Source organism: Lipophrys pholis (genome assembly GCF_963383615.2).
Source record: "Lipophrys pholis genome assembly, chromosome: 1".
Lineage (NCBI taxonomy): Eukaryota > Metazoa > Chordata > Actinopteri > Blenniiformes > Blenniidae > Lipophrys > Lipophrys pholis.
The window spans coordinates 6,611,914-6,635,832 of NC_137635.1; the positions used below are offsets into that span (position 1 = coordinate 6,611,914).

The following is a 23,919-nucleotide window of genomic DNA, read 5'->3' on the forward strand; positions in this document are numbered from 1 at the left end:
TGTAATGAGTTTCTTCTATTTTAAGATACGTAAACTAAATAAACACTCATCAAATCATATAGTTTTGGAACCACTCGCATTGGACATATGACCATTTACCTCCATTACACATCCATACATTAAAGTAAAAGGCACAATAAATTTCTTGTTGCTGTCCGAACAAGTCAAACGTCCAGCATTAGAGGTGAGAAGAGCGTGAGAGTTGAGGTCATGGTCCAGGTGAAGGATGGTAGAAGTGGGAGCCATGACAGTGAAGGCTCAGATGTTTTTCAATAGAAGCAAATTGGTGTTTTTCTACTGGGAGATTTTAGTGAGAACAGCAGATATAATGCAACCCTGAGACCTGAGCCAAGAGAACAGCAACACTCTGACAGTCACAATCACAACTCGGGGCAATGTAGGGATCATCAATAAACCTGTCATAGGATCTTAGAGTATTGAGACCGGAAACCATGTACACGAGGAGAACATGTAAACTCCACACAGAAAGACCTGGCATTTCAAAACGTTTTAAATCAGTCTCCATCTCCAGTAACTTGCTTTTAGATTTGAATAGACTGCTCAAGTTTTTGAAGTTAGTAAATAATAATGATAATGATAATGATAATGATAAAGCAACATATTTATAGCAATGCAACCACGTGTCCCCCAAAACTTTGCTCTATATTTTCTTTTATTCTTTCATTTAATTTCTTGTACTTTTCTCCTTTCTTTTCATGATACTTTATATCTAAATGCAACTTCTAAATTATCTATTTTTCACTCGTTTTTTAAAAAACAGTGACGTCGTCTCCGGGTGAGAATACTACTGAAAATATCTGGCGAAGAAGAAAAAGAGCCAATCAGCGCTCGGCACTGCTCCTGCGGGCAGCCAATCAGCGTGAGCGGATTCATTTTGAAAACCCTGCCGCGTTTCTCGTCGTGGTTTGTTTTTAGTCTTCAGGAAAAGTTTTCATTGAGCTTCTTCCAGCGATTCGTTCTAAAGGTTTTTTTTTGCTTGAACGATTTATTTTGGAAACGAAGAAAAAGAAGAAGGTAATTCGCCCCCACAGTTTATGATCCGTCGTTTGCTTCTGTCGTTACTTTGCTGATGGAGGTTTTGTTCACCAGTTATAAGAAACATTTCCTCCTAAATCTCGACGTGACTTTGTTGTTTCTCCTGTGAAATTTAATATGTTCAAGTCTTTCTACAAGATTACAACATGTAGCCACAGCCCCCTCGAAGTTCTATTCAGGGTGGAAAAAAAAAACACATTCAGACGATCAAAATCTGTATTTTGAAGTAAATATTGAATAAAGTTTAATCTTCTTGTCGATCAGTTACGAGTGGCCCAACACAATCTAATCCCATAATCTCACCTCTCATTAGTGTGACATTTGCTTTTCTCTTGTTTAAGAGTAGAAAGGTGGGTTGCACAGGGATTTAAAAACTATAAAAAGTGTCCTGGTTTTCTTATTTCGTTATCTGAAGGAAACGTTTTAAAGCTGAAATACACCCATGGTTTGGACATTTCTATTCTGGTATTTTTAGGCTTTAATGCTTAAAAAGATGCTGAAGTATATAATAGTTTGAACCTCGTGGAGTCCGTGAGCACAAAATAGGTGAAAGAAAGTCGAAATCAAGGTTTACTAAGCCGTAATAAAAGCTGCTGTGATGTATGGATTGAAGATGCTGAGATTATCAGTGACACGTGGATGAAATATGGACAGATCAGGGGCTGTTTAGAGACAAAGGTAGAGACTGGCAGGACAGATGGTGGATGTATCTGAAAAGGTGTTTGAGGTGAACCTGCCAGGCAGGAAGTCCTTTATTTCATTCAAAAATAATTTCAATACCTTTACATCAATGTTTATTTCCATTCATTTAAAACAAAAAAAATAGAAAAGCAAAATATATACATTTCAAACAAATATTTTGAATGAAAGGGTGGCAGAAAGAAGTAAAAACTTGTTCAACATTCTACATATTTACAGATATTTTTAAGCATTCTATGTGCAGTACTTACAATATACACAAAAAATTAATAAAAAGAAGAAAAGAAAGATAACCATCATTTTCATGTTTGCTCAGATCAAATATCTAATATGTCATTTTATTTATATTCAAATCTAATTTTCATACTTTTCTTTAACTTTGCAGATTTGATGTGTTTCTTGAATTCCAGGAGAGTTCCTGACTCTTTTACTTCTTTCTGAAGTAACTTCCATTAACTGATTCCTGCCATTTCGTTCCATTACTTTGGAATTAAACCCTTTTTTTTTTAAGATGTCTTTTCCTTTCAAATAATAGTGACACTCTCTCTCTCTTTTTTTCCAACCCTTTCTTGGATGTTTTTTTATTGGCTTTATACAAAACCTGAAGAATATTATAATCAACTCTATCATTAAATTCACGTTCACCGTGGCTGACGTTCTTTCCATCTCCTCTCAAATGTTCCAGGTTCGTCAACATGGAGTCTCGATTTGCTCACCTGCGTCAGCGCGACACCAGCGTCTCCATGTTGAGGACGAAAATGTCCCGCAGAAGGTCGCAGTCGCAGAAGGAGAATCGTGAGCGGACTGTGAACACTCGCAGGCAGCTCTCGGCGTTGGACAGGATTGAGGAGATAAAACCTGCAAGTTGTATGTCATTTTATCTCGAATCTCTCTCGTAGTTTTTTTACCTGCTTTCAGCACGTCATCGGTCGCATCGCTCATGTTTTCTATCCAGCTAAAGTCGAGGACAGGCTGAAGCAGCTGGAGCGCTGGAAGGAGCGAAAGGCGCTCGAGAAAGAGAAGACCAAGAGGGACAAAGAGCGAAAAGGTGTTTTTAAGACTGGACTGTATCACCCAAAGGACACTCTAGATGTTGCCCCGCTGCCTGACGTCCCCGGTGCTTCAAGCAGAACCAGAGGGGTGAGGGACTTTTCAACAACACGACTTTACTTGGTTCATTCCACGTCTGTCGGTTGCAACATTCTCGTGTCTGGGTTCAGTTCCTCGTGACTCTTCTTGTCTTTCAGAAAAAGTTGGATTCGTGCCAGAGCACCCGAGTCACTCGCTCCATGAAGCAGCAGGTAGTTCACCTGTTCAGCGTCGTTCTGACTTTAATCTCCTTGACAGTGAACTGACTTGATTTCTGTTCTTTGTTTTCACTGTGGAGCCTCTGAGGATGGAAGACCCAAACATTGGCACGAAGAAAGGTACGTTGGATCGTTTCATTTCTATTTCTAAATAACGTCCCATCAGTTGCAGATGATTGGGTTTAAAATGTGACTCCCCGTCCTTGTTTTAGCACAACCGGCTGTGGAAAGATCGTCCAGGACCCGGGGAGCGGCCGGCAAACCGGCACCTGTAGCAGCCAAGACCAACACCTGTGGAGGTAAAGAGGAGGGGAAAAACCTCCTGTAACTGGAGTGTGTGGACCGATTCAAGACTTTAGTGTGTCTGTGTCTCAATCTGTGTGTCTGTCATGTCGTTGTGGAAGAAGCTGTGAGAGCTCTGTCAACCCGATCAGCCAACCGGCCTCCTGCTGCAGCCGCCCGTCCTGAGAAAGACCAGTCGAAGGGCAAGTCTGCAGGTACGCTGTGGTCCGAGCCGCTTCCTCGGGCCCGGGGGTGGAAATGAATTGTGATTGAAAAATGTACAATGAGTAAATAATAATAAGAATACGCTCCCCTGCAGATGTGAGAACCACGAGAAGCCGAGCCGTCGATCGTCCTGAGGCTCCATCAGCTGCTGGCGAAAAGAAGATTAACGGTACGTCAGCAACAAATATCTGGCAGGGATTGAATCAACTTTCAGTTTCCTTCATTTCCTGCATCATTTTCTTTGTGTTCCTGACAGAAACGGTCCAGCCTGCCGTCCTCAAGGTGAGCAGCTCCACGCCTGAACGTGACTGCGTGTGATTTGATTTGCAGCAACTCGCTGTTCTTATTGAATTAGTAACTGAAATTGTCACACTGGTGGAGGTGAGGGAACCTGTGCTCTCATCCCTGATCGTTCTGTGTTTTCATTGTTCAGGAGGAAACACCGTTGGAAACTCCGGTGCCCCACCAGGAGGAGGTCCCCGGCGCCCCCGCCTGTCCTCAGGAGGAAGCCATGGCGGTGGAGAATGCCCCTCCGGTGGATCCAGCTCAGCCTCTGCCCTCCCGGATTTCATTTGCCCCGGCGGGCTTCGTCTTCCAGGCTCCTGTCGGGTTACCGGCGTTTAAGTTTGATCCCATGACTCCTCGATCCGCGGACGCCTTCCTCACGCCAAGGTCAGGACACGACGTTGGTTTCTGTTGGAAGAACATAAAATTTAAGGTATTTATGCAATAAGAGGTTAAAGTTTGATCTATTCCTGCTGCGTCTCCTCCTGCTCAGACCTACCCTCAGTGTCATTCCACTGCCTGTGTACACTGATGCTCCTCAAGCTGAACCAGGCAAACCTTCTCCTCCTGCGTCTCCCTCTGGCGCCCCCTGCAGTCCTCTGGAATCAAAACATGACGTTCCATACTTCAGGTATCAACACTTTTCTTTTTCTCTTTTCTTCTTCTTCCTTTAGTGTTTACAAGTAAATATATTGCTAATTTGTCGTTTCTGATCGAAATTCCTCAGGTCAGAAATCACCAGCGAGACGGAGAGACTGATGACTTTCAGCCTCCACTGGGAGTCGAAGGTGGAGGACGAGTCGATCCCGGAGGAAAGTGAGTGTGACTCCTGTCCTCGGGTGACGGGGTTCTCATGTGGCCTCATCGTTTCTCCTGCTCCTTCCCGTTCCAGTGAGGGACCGCATGCGGACGGCGGTCGGCCAGGCCAGGTTGCTGATGAAGGAGCGCTTCAACCAGTTCGCCGGCCTGGTGGACGACTGTGAGCTGCGCCGGGGAGACAAAGTCACCACCTGCACCGACCTGCAGGGATTCTGGGACATGGTGTCCTACCAGGTGAGGCGCCGCCCCGGTTTAGACGTGGCGGCACGGGAAGGAGCAGATATTCACATTTTTCCACTTTTGTCAGGTCGAGGACGTCAAAAAGAAGTTTGATGCTTTGAGAGAAGCTGAAGGCCGAGGCTGGGCGGAGGAGCGCCGACCTCCACCTCGACAGAGGAAAGCAGCTAAGGTGAGAAATTCATGTTTTATTAACTCACAAAATGTTTTGATATTCAAAGCTGTTGCTGGTGCAGGGAAAAGAGCCCCCGATGCTCCATGAACCTGTTTTTGTTGCTTTTGATTGATGAGAAAACATCAAGAGAGTCTGGAGTCGTCAGATAAGTGACAAAATTATGCAAAGAATAAAAAGTATGGACTTAAAAATAATCATTTACTGAGTTATTCTGCTCAGCTCAGGCAACACCCAGTTTGTTATTTCATAAGTTTGAGCTTTCAGTAAGAGTTGATCTTGTCCCGATGACAGAAACCGGCGGCTGCTCCGGCCATCCTCCCGGGAGACAAAGCGGCGGCAGCAAAGTCCCGCTTGGCGGCCGTGAAAGCAGCGATGAAGGCCCGACGGCAGGCGGCCGAGGTGGAGAAAGAGGATAAAGCTGAAGACGACGTCCCACTGAGTCCTGGGAAAGCTCAGCCCAGTCCGGGGCCACAGGCGCTGGAGCAAGTGGTGTTTGATGGAGGCTTCTTCAAAGTGGAGAGTCCAGTCAAACCACCAGGTGACAGAAACACAAGACGAGGACCTGGATTCTTATTCTGAATCTATTTAGTTTTGTGCTTTTCCGTCTAATCAAATCTAAACCGGCCTTCGGTGTTATCTCTGTAGGTTCAGTCAGGAGATCCAGCCGTCTGAGTGCTGCTGCTCTTCCTCCGCCCTCCAACTGCTCCACTTATCTCTCACCCAGAAGAGTCACTCGCCGCTCACTTGCTCTGGTTCAGACTCCAGCTCGTCCTCCTGCTTCTCCAGCTCGTCCTCCTGCTTCTCCAGCTCCTCCACTGCTCCACCTGCTTCTCCAACAAACCCCGGCTCCAGGGTCTCTGGGAGTCACTCCTCTGCGGGACGCTGGAAACGGCTCTCTCTGCTTCTCCCCGGTGAACGAGGCGTTTTCAGGCGACGGCCCTGCAGGATGGGAGGAGGGCGGCTGTGTTCCTCAGCTGAGCACGCCCAGACACACGCTGCTCACCGTCGGTGTGGTCGATGTGGAAATGGAAACTACTGAAACTGTTGGCCTGCATCACTCTCCAGGGCTTCCCGCCCCGTCCCCGTCACCCGGTGGAGGCCCCACCCACCCTCCACCCCACTCCCCTGCAGTCGTCTCCTCTCCTGCCCAACAATCTCTGTGTCTGACTCCAGATGTAAGATGTTTTCTTCTTCTACTATGAGTAAAACACATAAAAACTCCTGCTTCCTCTGAACAGCCTTTATTTTTCTTCTTTTAACGCCAGGAGCTTCCTGGATTGGACTTTGAGCGTTACCTCCAGCCGTCTCTCAGAGGCAGCCCGTCGCCTCTAGAGACCGACTGCTCAGACGTTTGGTCGCCGGCGGCGGTGGACATGGAGGTGACGAGTCCCACGGGGGAACGTGACGACCCGGCCGCTCAGGAAGTTCCAGGTACGACTGACGTCCTGAGGCTGTGTGCATGGAATCGCTGTAGTCACTTGGTTTTTCATCTTTAAATCTGGGTGCTGCACATTGTCGCTTTATTAATGAATGTTACTGCATGTTTAGTATATTTATTTTAACTCACTTTCACTGTCGCCACAGCAACGCCAGCGATGTCTTCGGTGTTAAGTCTTCAGTCACCGCAGGTTTAACTTCTGTTTCTCTTGAATATTGACACACACAGAACATCAGACTTTATTACTTCATTGTTTCTTCATTTCCCGCTTGTCTTCCAGATATTTATTTTCTTTCTTCCTTTGTTTTTCAGGTCCAGGCGGCAGCGTCTCCCATGCTGTTATTCACACCGGACATCAAGGACAAGGTCCGACAGTCCGTCTGTCCCAGTGACCTGATGGTTTTTACGCCTCCCAGCTTGTAGACGCGGATTATTTGAAAATAGTTTTGGTCTTTTGTTGCTCTTTTTGGATGATAAATCTATTTCTACCTTTTACGATGCAGAAAATGTTTTCTGTCATTTAAAACTTTATTCCCACTAGAAAAAAAATTATCCACTTAGTCACAAATCTCCTGTGCAATAAATACTTCTGTTGATATGAATCGCGTTCATGTTTACTTTATTTTCTTGTCGTCCAACAGAACAGAGCAGCAATCAGGATTTCATGAATATATGAATGTAACGTTCTACATACAGGAAACTGCATGAAGTACAAAAGATGAAGTGAGGGAAACTGTTTGGTGCCATCTAGTGGCAGAGTTTGTCTCCCACCTTCTCCCTGTTATCCTGTAACACTCAGGTTCACACCTTTGAACAATTTAAAGAGTCGATCTGCCTATAACTATTCCTCAAATATAACGGTGACGTAAAATACTGTATATTCCAAGTTTGTCTGGTGAGACACAAGATAAAGACTCAAAATGAGAGCAAATGATGGACTGCATTATCTCATAACAGGACATTTTATAAAGGAGAAGGACGGTTTATATGCAGTGGTTAGTCCTCCGGCCTCACAGCCAACCGGGCCGGTCTGTGTGGAGTTGGCATGTCCCTTCCACAGGCGAGGTTAATCCTGCGATGAAGATGGATGTAAACACCTAATTTGTTTCTGGCGCCATGAATGAACACACGTTTTCATCGTATCGTCTCATATTGAATCATGCAGCGTGTTTCTGGGCCTCCTGGTGGCGCCTCGCCTCTTTCAGCCTCGTGGTCAGAATCTTCTGACGGTCAAATGCTGGAAAGAAAAAGTTGTTGAAGAACTGATCGACCGTTTGGATCCTTCGATCCAGTTGATCGTCTTTGGTCTCCATCCCGCCGTTCTTTACGTCCTGTCCTTCGCCTCCACAAGCCTCGGGCTTCCCTGTGAGACATGATCATACTTCAAACGTCTTCTTAGTCGTCTCATCTTAGTAAAAGTGTAATATAAGAATAGATTTAAAACAAAACGAACCTGTGACTTGTCGAGTCTCATTGACTTCAGTTGTGACATCTTGACTTTCCACACCTTCGCCTGAGGAATTCTCCGTCTGAAGAGACGTCAAAGTAATAACTCAAAGCTTGTTTTGTTCATAGGAAGGTTTTTACTGGAATGTTTGGATTCTGAAGAAATATTCATGGTGTTTACAAGATGTTGGTAAAGAGACAGGATTAACTTCAGATAGAGAGAAATGGATCTGACCTGCTGAGTTCTGCTGTTTGTGTTCTGACTGTCAGAACCAGAACCAGACGAGTCTTCCTTCAGGCCTCCGGAGGCCTGCAGACACTTCGCCTCCGCACAGCCCAGAAGAACCTCAACAAACTCCAGGAAGTTCATCTAAAACCACAAAATAAAGCCAGAAAATAAATCTTGGTAAGAGGAAAAGACCAGACACGTTTAGTTTATGCGAACGCTCGAGGCTGACCTCCAGGTCCAGACAGGACGTGAGGTTGGTCGGGTCGCAGCTCTCTGCAGATAGAATCTCCATGAACCTCGCCGGGGTCAAGCGATCGTCCAGCAGGCGCAGATCCTGGCCAACAGCAAAACATCAACATAGTGGGAATGCTTTTTGTGACATTGCATTAAAATCTGAACCCGTTTTGAGTTTAAATATAAGTAATATTGCACCTCGAGATGTTATTCTATAAACTATCCTTCAATTTTAGGGATTAAATTCTTGTAGATTCTAAAGTCAGCAGATTGTTACCAGTTGCCAGACTAAACTGAAATCATTAAAAAAAAAAGAACTAGGCTGATTTATGGTTTTGTTCTATGAATGTGCATCAAACGAAGTGTTCAGTGGGGAAGATGCATTAGAAAGCGTTAATACGCAGAGTTCTGGGCACCTTGAACATCCACAGCAGCTGTCTGCAGGTCAGGGCTGAGTTGATCCTGCAGTGAGCCTCATAAACCTCCCAGCTCTTCTCCACATGCTTCAGAGCCGCCGCTGCAACGCCGGAGTGCTGGAATAGAAACCCTGCACAGCATGTTAGGATTGGTTTACCTGTGTGTGTGTGTGTGTGTGTGTGTGTGTGTGTGTGTGTGTGTGTGTGTGTGTGTGTGTGTGTGTGTGTGTGTGTGTGTGTGTGTGTGTGTGTGTGTGTACCTTTGACATTTTTAGCATGAGGCAGGATATTTCCCGTCATCAGTTTGGACAGGCATGCAGCCAGTAGGTTTTTTTGCGACCTGAAAAAAGGAGAAATTCACTCAGAACAAGCAAGTGAGGATTTTAAAAGTGATTCTTCTTTCTTTTCTGTTTTCATACTAAGTTTAATTCCTCACGGGATGTCTTTACTGTAGAGACGGTAGGCCACCATCACCAGACAGTTCACTAGATTGCGAAACAACAAGGTGGTGAATGGAGAGCGAACGTCTTCTGAACTGCCAGCAGCTCCTGAAACACGCAGACAGTAAAAAGCCTCTGAATAAATTGACTTTGACTGTGCCTCACCGGAGACAAACCCTCTCGTCACTGAGCCACAGCCCCGAAGGGGTGTGAGTCCTGTGGCGGCAGGATCTCTCACCTTGGATGAAGTGGTTCATTTGTGTGAGAGTGAAGCCGTGATGGTGAACGTTGCAGTCTTTCAGCAGGCGCCACAGCTGCATCCGTCTCAGCGGGAAGGTGTTATCAGGGCAGCGGGTGTGGCCGAGTCTGCTGTAGAAGCTGTAGATGGACCGGAGCGCTGCGATTTGCCTCAAAACCACAAATTCCACCTGGTGCAACGAGCAACAACATCACAGCAGCCTTAAGGGGATCATTATCCAAAATTAATTTTTCCAGCGGTGCTAATTGTCCCTATACCTGGACTGACGCCCCAGAAGTGAAGACAGTCTGTCCTCTCTCTCCCTGGCTTGTTTCAGGTTTTAAAAAGTGAGTTGCTCCAACCAGCCAATCAGAAATCGATCACTATATAGTGTCATCGGGGGTTTAGCCAATCCCAATCAAGGTAGGCCCCCCCTTTGACTCCTCCCACAATTAGGCAGCTCTGCTCTGGCACATGGCACCACGAGAGGAAGAACTTCCTCCTCTTCCCAAGATGGGCATGTGTGGGCGGAGCCAGTCCAGCTCACACAGACACAGCAGATTCCGAATGCAGCAGGAGGACAGGAGAACTTTAATGTGAACAACCAGTGACGGAGGACGTCTCACCTGTTTGCGCTCATTGCGGCGCGTCTTCTCCGGGAGTCGGTTCAGAAGGTCTTCCACGTCCAGAGCCACGTCCGAGTCGCTGCCTGGTTGAAGAATGAAACACGTTTCTCACTGGGGACATTCTGCTTCTATTTGTGAAGAATTCCAACATCGTGTACCGAGAGGAGTGTTATCTGTCAGCTGTCTGTTGGACTTCAACATCCTGTCATCCAAGAACTCTCCTTCATAAACGTGTCCATCCTCAAAGGTGAGTTTCCCCTTGGAACCACAAGGAACACAGACTTTGAGGAATCATCACACTGAATATGTTTCATAACTCATTGTTGGTCCACCACATGCAAGTTAAAGTAAAAAGTGAGAGTGTGCTATATTGTGATTAACCTGTCCATGCTTTTTATTGTCCTTCCATTGGCCTTCATACTTGGCACCACCGGCGTACAGAAAGATTCCCGTTCCATGCCTCCGCCCCGCCACGAACTCTCCAACGTACTGATTGTTCTGGGAGTAATGGGATCCATCCACTGCCCCCAAGACCCAGACATGCCTGCCTTTGCCGTGCTGACAGAGACATCGACGCATTAGATGAACAAACCACTGCAGCGCGAGAAGGATTAAATGTGACTGCATCTGCAGGATTTCATACATGAACTCCATCCTGCCATTCCCCAACATACTGCTGTCCTACGTTCAGCCATTTCATGGTTCCCTCGCCATGTCTCAGGTTGTTCTTCCACTCGCCAGAGTATGTGTTACCAGATGGGTAGCTATCAATTTTTTTTTAAATAAAAGGAAACGTGGATAAAATCACAGGAAACTCTCAAAATAGAAGACGTACAACAAGGTACTGTATAGATACCGTCGCTCTCCCCACCCCTCTCTGTTGTTGTCGACCCAGTCTCCTTTGTACCAAGAGGTCATTTCCTCGTTGTAGTACACGGTACCCTGTCAGACACAGTTTAAAAACTGATTTAAAAAAATCTTTAAACCTAAACAGACACGCCTGAAGAGATCTTACCTTCCCATGTCTTTTCCCTAAAAGCCACTGGCCGCTGTAAAACACTCCACCTTTGGCACATTTGAAGGTACCCCAGCCGTTTCTTACACCGTTGCAGACTTGACCCTCATAGCAGCTGCTGTCCGGCCAAGTGTAGGTCCCTCTGCCCCGGGGCAAGTTACAGACAAAGTCTCCCTGGTTGGTAAGAAAATAAAAAACAAACCGGCTGAGAGTCTCTTCTCATAATAACTTATATATAATTTCTGGGGGGTGAAAATTGTATATATTTAAAAACATATCAAAAATATTTGGAGGATTAAAATGTCAACTTACTTCATATTTCAGTCCAGATGCGTGTGTAAAGACTCCAGCTCCGTCCATGAATCCTCTGGAAAACGTGCCCTTTAAACAACACAGACGTGCTGAACAACAACCCCATAGACTGGACATTTTGACATTTGAAAATAATTTCTCAACAAAAGAAAAATAATATTAAAACATTTTACGACTAATAATAATAGTAATAATAAAATGAAGGGGGTGCTGTTGAGCAATGGAGGAGCAACACGTTTTTTGGTAGCTCTGCTAATAATACACTAAACATCTGTATATCCCTTTCAAACTTGTCACTTCTCTTAAATCAGGATTTAAAACTCTTTTGTCGGCTCCGGTATTCCATTAAACAGTAGATTTTACTTATTGTATTGCCTTTTTAGTAATAGTTTTTACTTTATTCACTATAATTGTCTTAATTGCTTAGTTTTCATGTATTTCATTGTGAATGGTTTGTTGTCTGAATGGTGCTATAGAAATACATTTCCCTTATGATAACAGTAGTGATAGTAATAGATTATGAGTTTAACATTTATAATGTTGTGATTGGAAGAATGAGTAAAAATATATTCTTTAAAGAAAAAAAAACCTACGAAAATACAAACACCATATCATCATATAGTAAGCGTGTGTGTTTATTTCTATTTGGTGATTGTTGCTGAATAATAATGCACTTATCGTTAGACTGTGGGGGGATTATTACAGATTCTACCTGGTACACGTGAGCTCCTTCAAAACGAGCCACTCCTTCGCCCTCATGCTGCTCGACACTCGTTTCGCCTTCAAACCTGTCAGTGAAATACATTTCACACTTCTGAAGAAACTTCTTTAAACTCTAGAATTCCATAGGAAGGTTTGTTGTCTGCCTCTCCGTCTCCATGGCAACAGATGGAGATGAAATCACATCATCATTAACCATTATCCGTTTTTTTTTTTTTTGCAATATTAAACCAGCTCCTATGAAAGTAATCTTTGCGCTTTGCCACCGAGGCAGACACCAGAACAAGCACATGAATGGTGGTAGTGAAGGAGACTTGACCTTTGTACAGCGAGATGCAGCAGAGAGACGCGGTCGTTTCCGGGCGTCTCGTGGCTGAAACTCGCTTCGTCCATCGATCGAGACTCGAGTGACTTTTAAAGATTGAAACTCCTTCTTTCGTTCTACAACCTATTTTACCTCTACTTGTGTGATTGTTTACAAGCGCCAGGAAGAAGCGTCTCCATGGTAACGAAATGGACGCAAACGTGTACGGAAGCCTCATCGATCCAAAAAGGTGAAACACACAAAAATATTCAAGTAATTTGAATATATATATATATATATTGTCTTAGGCTGACATGAAGGTGAAGATTTGAACAAGTTGAACTCAGACTTTAAACATGTGGATCATAAAGAAGAGTCACATGAGGACTACACACGTTGGGACAATCGTCTGTCTTGCTGGATCTTCTCGTGGCGGGAGCGCCCTCTGGTGGACACAGCGAGAACAACCCACTGCACTACAAAGAAGGCCTGATTATTCATTCCAGTGCAGCTTTCTTGTGGTTCAGACGGATTTGTCTGGTGGGTCGTCTACTTCTATAGCAAGACTCGCAGAAGCCACTTGACATGGTTTTGTTGCTGACCTCCTCCATCAACTGCCAACACCAACAATATTTTTTGTAGTATGGTAACTACAGCAAGCCTCAAGCGCACCAGTCAGCTGGTCTGACCAGTGGCCCTCCAATAACTCGACCTGAATATGCAAGTGTAGAAACTCACCTTACCATTTAAAGATTCATTTTAAAGTTTGCCCTATTCTTTCCTTTTTGAAAGGCTGGAGGAGATTATGGAGCGTATATCAAGAGTACCAAGACCTCTTAAGTGGCCACAGTTTGAAAAGCTATAAAGCATTAATTCTTTAGTTTCATTTTGAAACTTCACCTATTGAAAATCCACCTTTGTGATCCAGTTAATGTTATTTGTATTTATTTTTCACAACAGAGACAGCCCCTCCCGGCCTACATTATGCATGTATAGTATGTAATGTAAATACTCTTTATTTCCCCCTGTTGTGTTCATGTAGAGTGTAAATCATAATGGCTGTAGCTTCTATCCGTTCACCTTTTTAGTTTGAAACAGTGGAAGACGGTGGTTGTGCAGAGAGAGAGAGAGAGAATAGGATTTACGGTATGAACACTTTAAGAAGGTGAAATGAGAAACAAGACTGGAATTTCTAAAACTTCCACTGTTGGGACGCAGACTGGAGTTTTCCTCATGATCAACCTAGACGTGTTGGGCTGCTGCTTTTTAAGTTTTCAACACCTTTTGTTTGGCAAAACAACGCCTGGATACTTTGATGTAGTTTGAATAAAAAAAGAGGAAAAAAAACTAATGCTGATGAGCAAACATGATGTGTGGGTGTGAATTCAGAGGGACTTTGGTTGCTGGCGATGATGAGGATCAAGGAGAGTGTCAGTCTATTCAAGGACTTTTCAAAGTGGAGGAACTCTTTATCCAGCTGGGGGCGCTGTAATCACGGCAACACCATGTGCTCCATCAGTTCACATCTAGAAATGTGTGATTCAATGAAATTAACAGTTTTGCTCTTTACTCGTTTCTTTTTATAATAATTTTGAGAAAAAGGTCCCAACTCACACTTTAACCTTCTCGTATCAGGACCTTCGACTGAAACGTTTCATTTCAATGCAACTTGTAAACAAAGTCCAAGCACAAGTTACAATTTCTGACATTAACAAATGTATTTTAAGGCTTTGACCTCATACAATGTATAAATTCTGACATGCTAAACTAATGGTATAACAGCAGTTTTTCTCCAACTTCTGTCTCAAAAAAAACAAAAGAAAAGAAAACCAGCCAACCAGACTCGTCACTGACTTCAGTCCAGAGAATATGGTTGAAAAATAACACAAGTTGTTCTAAAAACAAAGTAAATCAGACAAAACCTCTCGGAATCCTGATACAGGATTTTTACATATAAAAAAAATAACTGATAGTACAGTTCAAAATTAAATTCACAGTATATTTTTTTTATGACGCTAGCAGACACAAACTGTATTTTTCATCAAAAAGCAACACAAATGGTCCACAGCTCTGATAAAAACTTCTGACAAATTTCTCTTAAAATGTAAAAAGAAAAAAAGAAAAAGACAAATAAGAGAGAGGGAGACAAGACCCAGAAAAGAGACTTTCAGTTTCTTGTTAAAAAGTCTAATGGAAAGAAGTGAATGGGAAACGATGAATCAAACTAGAGCAGGGAAACGTTGTCAAGTCTGTCCAGGGTTTCCATGGAGACGTCAGTCAGCGACGCTGTTCCCAACAAACTCTGCCCTCCTTCACTCAGTGGGATCGGAAGAAAGAAAGAAGTGAATTAAAAACATTGCAGCTCTGCAGATATGGTGACATCTTAAGACTTGCAACCAACATGGTGCCTGAAGATGGTTGGCTCCTGGGGGCAACACGTTTTCCCTTTTGTGTTCTGCTTTGCTCTGAAGCAGGAAGATTTCTGTGGTGGGATGTTAACGAGTTGAAGTCCTGAGTTCCACTGAGCAGCAGTCGAGATGTTTAAGCTCCAGGCTTTGTTTTGTGTTCGTACAAGTCATATATATTAATATTTCTCATTATAAATGTTTGACAGGTCTTTCTTTTTAAACCACAGTTCGGAGGATTGCAGCACATAAAACCAATGCCGTTAAAATAACAAGAACAAACAGTTAAAAAGACAATAGATGTCCCACGGAGAAGCACCACGTCGAATCGTTGTCAGTGTCATTCCTCTGCTGTTAAAACGGTGCTGATGGTCTGAAATCAAACGAGAGGGAAGGAGCGTCAGTTTAGCGCGCGCGTGCGTGCATGTGTGTGTGTGTGTGCGTGCGTGCGTGTGTGTGTGCGTTCTCACCGGGTCAGTGTTTGCGGCTGCTGGAGGATCCAGGAGTTTCCACTGGACTGACTGCAGCTGCTTCCTACAAAACACAGTCGGCACTTTAAATGTCTCTGTTGTGACGGTTTGCTTCACCGCTGAGGGAGAAAAATCCACGTTACCTGTGTTGCCGTTGAGATACCGGCGTGTCGAACCGTTTGTGGGTGAGGTGTGATGTGAGGGGAGTCGACGGTCGCCGCCGCCGTCAGCGTAGTCGGTGCGGCTGCGTTTTTCCGGTGAAAACCCGTCGGCGTGTTTAGAGTCGTCAGAGTCTGTGTGACGTCGTTTGCGGCTCCGTGGTTCCTCGCTGGTCTGAGCGGCGCCGGGGCTGCGCGGCTCAGAGTCACTGTGGCGGTGCCGCCGCTTCTTCTTCTTCTTCTTCTTTGTTTCAGTGGCTCTGTCCGAGTCGGCCTCCGAGCTTCAAGAAGCAGGAAGACAGAAAAGAATGGAGGTTACTCATGAGCCACAGATTCAGATGAGGTTGAAAAAAGTGAATAAAAACTCTTCCATGAAGCTTCGAGACCTGAACACGGTTAAATTTCCCCGACAGAGCAGAACTGCTTCAAACAGACAGCAGGTCTGACTTCTACTGACTGAAGGGATCTATTTTGCTCCCTCTGCCACAAGCAAAACTCAGGCTGTAATGACTCCTCCCACAATTAGGCAGCTCTGCTCTGGCACACGGCACCACGAGAGGAAGTTCTTCCTCCTCTTCCCAAGATGGGCATTTGTGGGCGGAGCCAGTCCAGCTCACACAGACACAGCAGATTCTGAATGCAGCTCCTATGATCCAATATTAAAAAGGATGAAAATCAAGGAAAAGCCAGAAAATTTGAATCCAAGGTTTCTGGAGCAAAGTGAAAGTGTTGAAGAGCTGGAGAAAAGCAGATCTTTAAATAATCATTTAGTGAAAAACATTTAAGTGGAGCAGGACTGTCACCCAGCAGGAAGACAAAGAGCTTTACTCACCCGCTCTCTCTGTGTTGGTCTTTGTCCTTTGACTTCTTCCTTTTCTTGCCCTTTTTGTGTTTTTTACAGTAACGGACCTCGGTGCTGTCGTCTCTCTCTCTGCTTGCATAAGCAGGATTCCTCCTGCGATTTTCCTCCTCCCTGTTTGGATCATAGTCCAGGGAGGAGAGGCCAGCTCGTGACGAGGAGCCTTTGGACCTGCTTCCTTCTGGCTCGGTGGCCGGTGAAGAAATCCTGTCCTCTGAAGGGTGATAGTCCTTCTCCCTGCCGTTGCTCTTGTCCTTTATGACCCGGGACTCTCGACCGTCGTGGCGCCACCGCCGGCTGCTGTGTGACTCGTTACGGTGGGAGTAACCATACACCCTCCTCTCAAAATCCTCGTCTCTGGATCTGTGTCGGTAGTAGTGGTAATGGTGCGAGCAGCGGTCTCGATCGCGGTCCCGAGGGTGCTGAGGGAACCTGTCCCAGCGACGCTCTGCCTCTCGGTCTCTATGGTGATGATCAAAAGGCAAACGGTCCCTGAAAGAGCCATGATAGTGGTGATCTCTATAGTCCCGTCTGCATCGGTACCGATCGCCGTCACAGTGTCGCTCATGACTTCTGTCTCTGTAGTGTCTCTCTCCATCTCTGCCGCCGTCCAAGTACCGTGGGTCTCGGGAACATTGTCTCTCATTGCCTCGAGGACTGGGCTTGGTCTGATGCTGCTCCTTAGTATCGCTCCGTGTTTCAGTCTCAGCTGATGGACCATTAGTTTGTGGTGAATTCTTGGCTTGAGCGTCACTTTGGCTGACCTTCAGTGGAGCTGCAGATGTCCCGTTGGAGCTTTGAGAGCGGTCTGGGACGCTGGATAAGGCCACCGGTTTGCCATGATGCCCAGAAGGAGAGCAGGAAGAAGCAGACTCTGTAGATTCCACGGGCTGGGTGTTTGTAGCAGTGGCTGAAGGTGACAGACAAGCAGCGGTGGAAGCAGAAGGGGGAGGCTGGAGTTCAGACAGATTTGTAACCCTTGTGTCAGAGGGAGAGACGTGCTTGCTTTCATTAGCAGCATGATGGACGCTCTGAGACGAACTGGCCTGGGATGAGGTGGGACCGGGGGTCTCTTTGCTATAAAAAACAAACACACAAGCATTTATGAGCCATGCTTTCTGTCATAGTGTCAGCACACAGAGGAAAACTGGCATCAATGCTGATTTTCACATCAAAAAACTTCAACAGTAAAATGTGAGCGACAGAAGAAAACAATTTTCCAGCACAACGTGGAGTTCTCTCAATTCGGCAAGCCAGCCGGGGGTTTTTAAGTACCCTGGTCACCAGGCGCTCCAGAGGTGTGTCATAGTGACTTTAAATACTTTAAAATAAAAAACCCTAATCTGCTTCTTAACTTATCAACAAGCAGTCATCTGGACCAGGCTGTCCGAGTCGACGAGGCCTCAGATCAGAGGGAAATGTTTCGACGCTCCCAAACTGAGGTCAACAATTGACTTGAGGAAGCAAAATTTAACAACAAAGACTAAAGTTTTAAGAAGTTCCAAGAACTCTGAATCTTACTTTGATTGACTGCAGTCATTGCTCAGTCCATTGGCAGCAACAGTTGCCACAGAGGATGAACTTCCTGGATTCTGACCAGAAACCTGAAAAGACACACAATGAAGACACAATTATTCACACTGTCATTGAATGACACTCAAGAAAAATGACTGAACATATATTTTACCTTGTCAGGAGTGTTGTGTCCATTCACTTGGTGTAGTCCATAATGGTGTCCATTTTGGTTGGACTTGGAGACTCCATAAGATGTCCCATTTAATCCATTGCCATTATGATGCATTACTGATTCTCCATTAGTTTTAGGAAACGTGCTGAAGGCGTCTCTTGTGACACTATTCCCCCTCAGGTGATTCTGGCAAAAATTGCCATTATTATCCAGATTGCCACAGTTCTCCTGGTCGGATTCCTCTGAAGACTCTTGGCCGTAGGGCACCAGGAATGATGCACCGTTTCCTCCCGTGTGAATACCCCCATTACTGCAAGACGTGCCATTAACATGGTTAAGGTGACGTGGAACGAAGCGAACGTCTGAGGTAGACTGTGAGGAGGATAAAGAGCTGGAGGAGGAGCTGCTGGAGGAGGAGCTGCTGGCGGAGGAGCTGCTGGCAGAGGAGCTGCTGGCGGAGGAGCTGCTGGCAGAGGAGCTGCTGGCGGAGGACTGCGGGCTGTACGAAGATGAGGAGGCGGCTGGCCGGTTCGGTTTGCCTTGCCCGATGAAGAAAGAAAGCTTTTGTCGCTTGTCGTGGTCTGGGATTGTTGTGGGCCGGCTGATCGAATGGGAGACGGAGGAGGAAGCCAATCCATGGTCTGGTTTTCCCATCCCACTGCTGCTGGTGCTGGGCTTGGAGCTGGTGGGATAATCCCTCAGGGAGCCATTCCCATTGATGTGGAGGGCGCTCTGCAGACAGGAAACACTGATCATTCCAACTGTACTGATTATACACTTAAATTGCTTCCCTTTGAAAAAAGGTTTTGCTCAAACGCTGCTGTGGTTACAACACCTGACGTTACCTTGGTCATGTGAGGGGGCAGCTGCGGCCCTATGAAGCCCATGTTGTTGTTGTGGACGGTGGTGTTGATGCGTGGTATGACCACTGGTCTTGGGGATGACTGACCAGAGATACTCGGGTTATGATTCAAGTGGCTGTAGTCTGAGTTTTTCTTCACATCTCCAGACCTGATTTAATGACAGAATCATTTAGTGTCAAATGCTGAATTATAATTGTATTATTTGAGTAGCATTTTTACAGATATTCCAAAAAATATTTAGAGTAAAAAGGAATAAGAGTTTTAATTCAAACGCGTTTCATTTTCTTACTTCATGTAGAAAAGGACATAGGCCTGCTGGTTGAGGACAGTCCTGATGTCACTGACGGACACGGAGGAGTCGTTCATCTGATACCACTGACCATTACTCGCCTGCAACAGACAGAAGTGGAACATTTCATACATAGGATTATGACCGATCAGTCATTATTTAGATGAATTAATAAGAGGGAAAGAGAGATTCACAAGTTTTTAAATGCACACATGGAGTGCTGAGACAAACGTCTCCATGTGTGCTGCTCTGACAATTGTGAGCAGTGGTTGGTAGTCCTGGCAGTACCTTAATATAGCAGTAGTAGTGTCCAGCATGGCAGCTGAATCCAGAATGAACCAGCACGGCGTACAGCCCGTAGACCTGGGGCTCCCCTTGAGGCTGAGACATGAACGGTCGCAGGTCCAGGTACTCTGGATACTTCACATCCTGATGACCAGAAAACAGACAATTCATTCAGAATTACCATCGTTATGCTTTTGATATAATGGTTTCCGTGTGTCACTGTACCTTTGTGATTTTTCCTCCACTGAAGTTTGCAAATCGTTTGAGTGAGAGGGTGAGCACGTTGGAGTTACGGTGGATTGTGAATCTCTTTGAGGCTGTGACCATTTTCTTGCACCTGAAGGAAATAAATCTTAGTATCTCTAGCAAACAGCGACGTAAAGAAAAATCATCAGCCTTGGATTTTCATGCGAGTGACTTACTTGGTGCATTTGTAGGCATTCTCACCATCCAGCTGCTCTGGCTTAACAAACTGTTCCAGAGCCTTGGAGACGCTGGGGGCCGTCTGCATAGAGAAAAATCTCTTTGAAAGAGCTCTGACAAAACTTTTAATCTGTGCACTAATACAAAGACGTGTCAGTCAAACAAGGACTAAGGAACTATGTCTACATACCTTGATTTCTAGAGTAATATCCAAAAAAGGGTCAAATGTATCCGAGACGGCTTTGCAGTTTAAACATTTAACTGAAAAACACAGACGAGTGCAAGTTATTTAGTAAAGTTGTAGAACATCTACATCTAATATCATTGTGAGGAAAAGAATCTGTAATAACAACTCACCTCTGGACCTTAAGTACCCGCCAAATATTTGATGGATTAAAGTGGTTGCCTGCGTGTGTCTGTCCAATCTGCAGCAAAGATCAAATCAAGAAAATAAATTCACTGGCTGTCTTACTGACCAGAGAAATATATATATATATAAAAAAAAGAATGTCTCCTCATAATAGTGACAGCTAAGTGCTAACAACTTCTTACAGCCATTACAGGAGTGACAGAGGGAGGAATTGGAGCAGGAGTAATCAGATGAGATAAAATCTGTAACTACTGAATAAAGACTGAGGTAATGCGTCACGTTTGAAGAGTCCCATGAGAGACATTATGGTCAGCCAAATGTGTCTATTAAACGTGACCCGCTGACACTTTCAGCAAAAAATGCTTGAAGCACCTTTATGGGCAGACAAGAGCTGAACGCTGACTTCATGTGTTTCAGGAGTAAAACATAAATATCACAGAGAATCTACATTGTGTAACAGTGAGTTGTTTTCTTTTAACTTAATGAACAAACAAACAGATATACCTTAACGCATAAACTAAAACAAAGAGTCACTGCAGTCTTTGTGGGGAAGCTTGGGAATATCTCTTTCAGGTGTCGGTCTACAAACCTTAACATCTGTGTCTTTACACTGATAGCATGCTGAGGCTTTTTACCCAAACGAGTAAGAACGCCTGCTGTCGTAATATTTTATATTGTTACGAGTGTTAAACATTTAACAGGCGAAGAGGGGGCGAGATTCCTCATATGTAATCACACATCCAGTCCATATGCAGAATGACAGATTTTAATATTTATGTCATGAAAGAAAAAAATAAGTCAACCTCCATAAACAGTGATGTGTTAACGGTTTCTTCTTCATATGGACAATTTGACACGTACTTGGTTCCAGGCAAGCAGGACTTTTGCATAGCATCCACTGTGTACCGCAGAAACTCATGTGCATCCTCCTGGCTTCCAAAACGGAAGTGCTTTGCAATCCCTGTGTGAGGAGTGGAACATTTAAAAAGTGAGATTCGCTTGTGTGAACAAGGGCACCAGTTATATCTACCCCTTTTTCATCAGGTACATAGAAATGTGCACTGGAGGAGTTCCCTCCAAAATCAAGAAAAAGGTAAAGCGTTACAGCGCCTCCTACCTTTCATTTAAGGTTTACACTTTGTTAAAGTTCAAGCTTTCATTTTATATCCTGACAAATATCAACGTACTTTTGAGTTCATTGAGTACACCGATCGGCTTGATGACATTCCCAGAGTTGGCGAAAACCTGAATGACGTGGTTTTGCATGGTGCACATCATACAGAACCCTGGCTCGTGACCTGAAGCAAGGACGGAAGGACAAAATGTGTCAAGTCTGATTTACGCATTAAAGCGCCTCAGAAAAAACCCGAAACTGAGCTGCAAATATGTGTTCACTACTGTATCACTGGACAAATAAAGGTCAACCTTTCTGGTGTGTATGGATCATTACGGAACATAAACCTACATGTTTTGGAGTGCTCCCGCGTCAGCAGGTAGTTCACCAACGGAGGGGTGTAGGTGAGACACTGGAGGGCTGAGTTGAGAAAGCAGGTGTTCCCCATATTCTGCAGGCCGGCCCCAATGCGATGAACCTGGGTCCACTTCAGGTTGAGCCGATCTGGAGGGAAGAGGACCTTCTGGGGCAGGTCAATTCCATCTCCTGGACATACAAAGCAACTGTTGTAAGCATTACTACTGTGATACATTGCTTATATACACAGCGATAATAGCAGATAAGTGTGCATTAATAAATATCTCTGTTAACAGTTTATGTGATGTGATTCAGAACTCTATATGAGTATAAGGAAAGGCATGACAGAATTCATTTGCTCTGTTCTTTTTCTTCTGCACAAACAATTTTGGCTGCTGGTCTTCATATCAAAACACCAAATGCGTCACAAGCTCAAGTGATTGATCATGCTCTCGCTTCAAAACTGGCCAGGTTATATAACAAGATGAATGAAAGTAGAATAGAAGCAGCAATACAACACCCACAAAAATAGTTGTGTCACACTCTTGTACAAAAATAGGCAAAAAACAAACAAAACCCAGCTTCATTAGTGCAGCTTAGTGCTGTGAAAACATTTTAGACAAAACAGTTCTTAACTTGCTTACAAAAGTACATTACTGACACCTCTTTGTATTCCTGATGCATTTGTATAAAATAAGGAAATGGGTACAGCATTCATGTCGGGGGAAAAACAAATATAAGCAATGTTCTGTAGGAATGACAAATGGAGGGGAAGCAACACTTGATCTACACATAATGCAATATGTCTGAATAGGCATTATCCTTAATAGTCTCCCATCTGCTTTCAAACCTGGAGCATTAAACAGTTGATAAAAGCCAGGCTACTACCTTGCTCCTTGGGCCGTTCCACAGAGGATGGTGTACTGTTGTAGACAGCAGCTCCAGGCGTTGGTCCCAGACAGCCTCCTGGAGCTTTTAACCTGGGAGAGTCACCAGCCATGGTGGGGCCAACGGCCCAGCTGCTGGAACAACTGCTGTCCATGCCCACGTCTCCACTGGTGCAGGAGGATCGGTTACTCCCGACTGACTCGTGGTCAGACTTTTCTGAAGATCTGTCAACTATTGTCATTGTTCATAACTGCAGAGACACAAAGACAAAGGATATAACCTTAGGTTAGTCATCAGAAATAAAAGTCCTGCACACTACAACAATTTAGAACTGATTACTGATGCTTCGGTCAATATCGAAAAGTAAGATTTACCTCTATGATTATGTAACTGATATATTTCAATATCTAATAACTAATAAAACAGTACAAAGCTCTTCAAGTCAAAGTTAGCAGTGGAAAATGCCCTGGTCGGAAGCACGTTTGAAACAGCAGCTGTTCCCTCCCACCTGCTCAAACACGGCGGCTCGTATTGGCCGGCAGTCCACGGCGAGGCCTTAAACACGCAGCGGCGCCGCTAAACTCCTCCACAAAACACGCAGTGAAAAGCCCGAGTTCCCCCTGAAGGAAACCGAGGAGCCATTGGAAAAAACAACAAAAAAAACCCTCTCTCTCGCTCAAAAATGAAACGCGGCCCGCCAGCCCCCTTCGCCTCCATGGAAACGTAGCAGCGCGAGCCCTGTGGCGGACGTGCGGCGGCACCGCTGCTAATGCGGATAGCTAAGCGAGCTAGCTCCGCCGCGACGGACTTTGGTTGACATTGCGGGTGAGGAGCGTAGCTTCGCACAAGTAGCTCGCGGCGACTTCGCTGCGGGGTCATTTGGACCTCCGATAGGCGCGAAACGTGCGGGGCCCGAGAAGCGGGGCGTCCGGCTTTGGAGGAGAAAGGAGGGGCTCGGCACCGGCGGCTTGTGTGCGCTCACTGCGCCGCTCTCGCCGACATGACACACAGAGCCGGTGTAAGACTACTACAGCGAATCCCGGCCGCCCGGACTCCACCAAACACCGCGGCTGCCCGACTAACGCCACACTCGACCGCACGGGTGACGCAGCACTCACCTGGAATCTGTTATGAAGGCGTAAATAGCGGTTGTAAATCCATTCCTTATTTCCAGCGGGTGTCCGGCGGTGAACAATGACGTAGCTAATTGCCCCACGGGTACATCCGGGTAGCTGAAATGAAACGGGG

General features: G+C 45.1%; 3 protein-coding genes across 4 annotated transcripts; 1 reads left to right on the top strand and 2 right to left on the bottom strand.

Annotated features, from left to right (window-relative positions):
- The first annotated feature begins 940 nt into the window (after positions 1-940).
- Positions 941-7,123, top strand: dlgap5 (discs, large homolog-associated protein 5). 2 transcript variants are annotated; one of them, XM_080459001.1, is made up of 19 exons: positions 941-1,035; positions 2,441-2,622; positions 2,711-2,895; positions 3,003-3,056; positions 3,143-3,182; positions 3,275-3,361; positions 3,467-3,559; positions 3,664-3,738; positions 3,826-3,851; positions 4,003-4,241; positions 4,348-4,485; positions 4,582-4,670; positions 4,747-4,907; positions 4,981-5,082; positions 5,377-5,623; positions 5,731-6,260; positions 6,351-6,516; positions 6,670-6,713; positions 6,836-7,123. In XM_080459001.1, the coding sequence occupies exons 2-19, from the start codon at positions 2,451-2,453 to the stop codon at positions 6,944-6,946; spliced, it is 2,559 nt and encodes an 852-aa protein (XP_080315127.1). In that variant the 5' UTR covers positions 941-1,035; positions 2,441-2,450; the 3' UTR covers positions 6,947-7,123. The 2 variants fall into 2 exon arrangements, with proteins under 2 accessions (XP_080315127.1, XP_080315128.1); XM_080459002.1 differs by having other exon boundaries at positions 3,470-3,559.
- Positions 7,124-7,127: 4 nt separating this feature from the next.
- Positions 7,128-12,690, bottom strand: rsph10b (radial spoke head 10 homolog B). Its single transcript, XM_080479570.1, has 17 exons — positions 12,519-12,690; positions 12,192-12,267; positions 11,480-11,548; positions 11,168-11,341; positions 11,009-11,094; positions 10,796-10,916; positions 10,534-10,710; positions 10,311-10,410; positions 10,153-10,235; positions 9,527-9,716; positions 9,285-9,396; positions 9,109-9,188; positions 8,849-8,979; positions 8,428-8,532; positions 8,205-8,339; positions 7,977-8,052; positions 7,128-7,886 (listed from the first exon to the last, which is right to left on the bottom strand). Exons 1-17 carry the CDS (start codon positions 12,590-12,592, stop codon positions 7,681-7,683), a joined length of 1,995 nt encoding a protein of 664 aa, XP_080335696.1. The 5' UTR covers positions 12,593-12,690; the 3' UTR covers positions 7,128-7,680.
- Positions 12,691-13,948: 1,258 nt separating this feature from the next.
- Positions 13,949-23,897, bottom strand: usp42 (ubiquitin specific peptidase 42). Its single transcript, XM_080474171.1, has 18 exons — positions 23,790-23,897; positions 22,672-22,921; positions 21,778-21,972; positions 21,500-21,610; positions 21,174-21,273; positions 20,300-20,367; positions 20,133-20,203; positions 19,942-20,024; positions 19,745-19,856; positions 19,523-19,663; positions 19,235-19,335; positions 18,928-19,093; positions 18,083-18,814; positions 17,917-17,999; positions 16,369-17,472; positions 15,522-15,817; positions 15,379-15,442; positions 13,949-15,281 (listed from the first exon to the last, which is right to left on the bottom strand). Exons 2-18 carry the CDS (start codon positions 22,910-22,912, stop codon positions 15,263-15,265), a joined length of 3,687 nt encoding a protein of 1,228 aa, XP_080330297.1. The 5' UTR covers positions 22,913-22,921; positions 23,790-23,897; the 3' UTR covers positions 13,949-15,262.
- Positions 23,898-23,919: the final 22 nt, after the last annotated feature.

Coding starts and splice junctions, on each gene's coding strand:
- usp42 (XM_080474171.1), bottom strand. CDS start 22,912: ATGACAATAGTTGACAGATCTTCAGAAAAGTCTGACCACGAGTCAGTC. Junction 19,336..19,522: donor ACTACTACTGCTATATTAAG/GTACTGCCAGGA, acceptor TGTCTGTTGCAG/GCGAGTAATGGTCAGTGGTA. Junction 18,000..18,082: donor GACACAACACTCCTGACAAG/GTAAAATATATG, acceptor GTGTCTTTTCAG/GTTTCTGGTCAGAATCCAGG.
- dlgap5 (XM_080459001.1), top strand. CDS start 2,451: ATGGAGTCTCGATTTGCTCACCTGCGTCAGCGCGACACCAGCGTCTCC. Junction 2,896..3,002: donor CTTCAAGCAGAACCAGAGGG/GTGAGGGACTTT, acceptor CTTGTCTTTCAG/AAAAAGTTGGATTCGTGCCA. Junction 6,517..6,669: donor GGCCGCTCAGGAAGTTCCAG/GTACGACTGACG, acceptor CTGTCGCCACAG/CAACGCCAGCGATGTCTTCG.
- rsph10b (XM_080479570.1), bottom strand. CDS start 12,592: ATGGACGAAGCGAGTTTCAGCCACGAGACGCCCGGAAACGACCGCGTC. Junction 11,095..11,167: donor TAGGGAAAAGACATGGGAAG/GTAAGATCTCTT, acceptor TGTGTCTGACAG/GGTACCGTGTACTACAACGA. Junction 8,980..9,108: donor TCATGCTAAAAATGTCAAAG/GTACACACACAC, acceptor CATGCTGTGCAG/GGTTTCTATTCCAGCACTCC.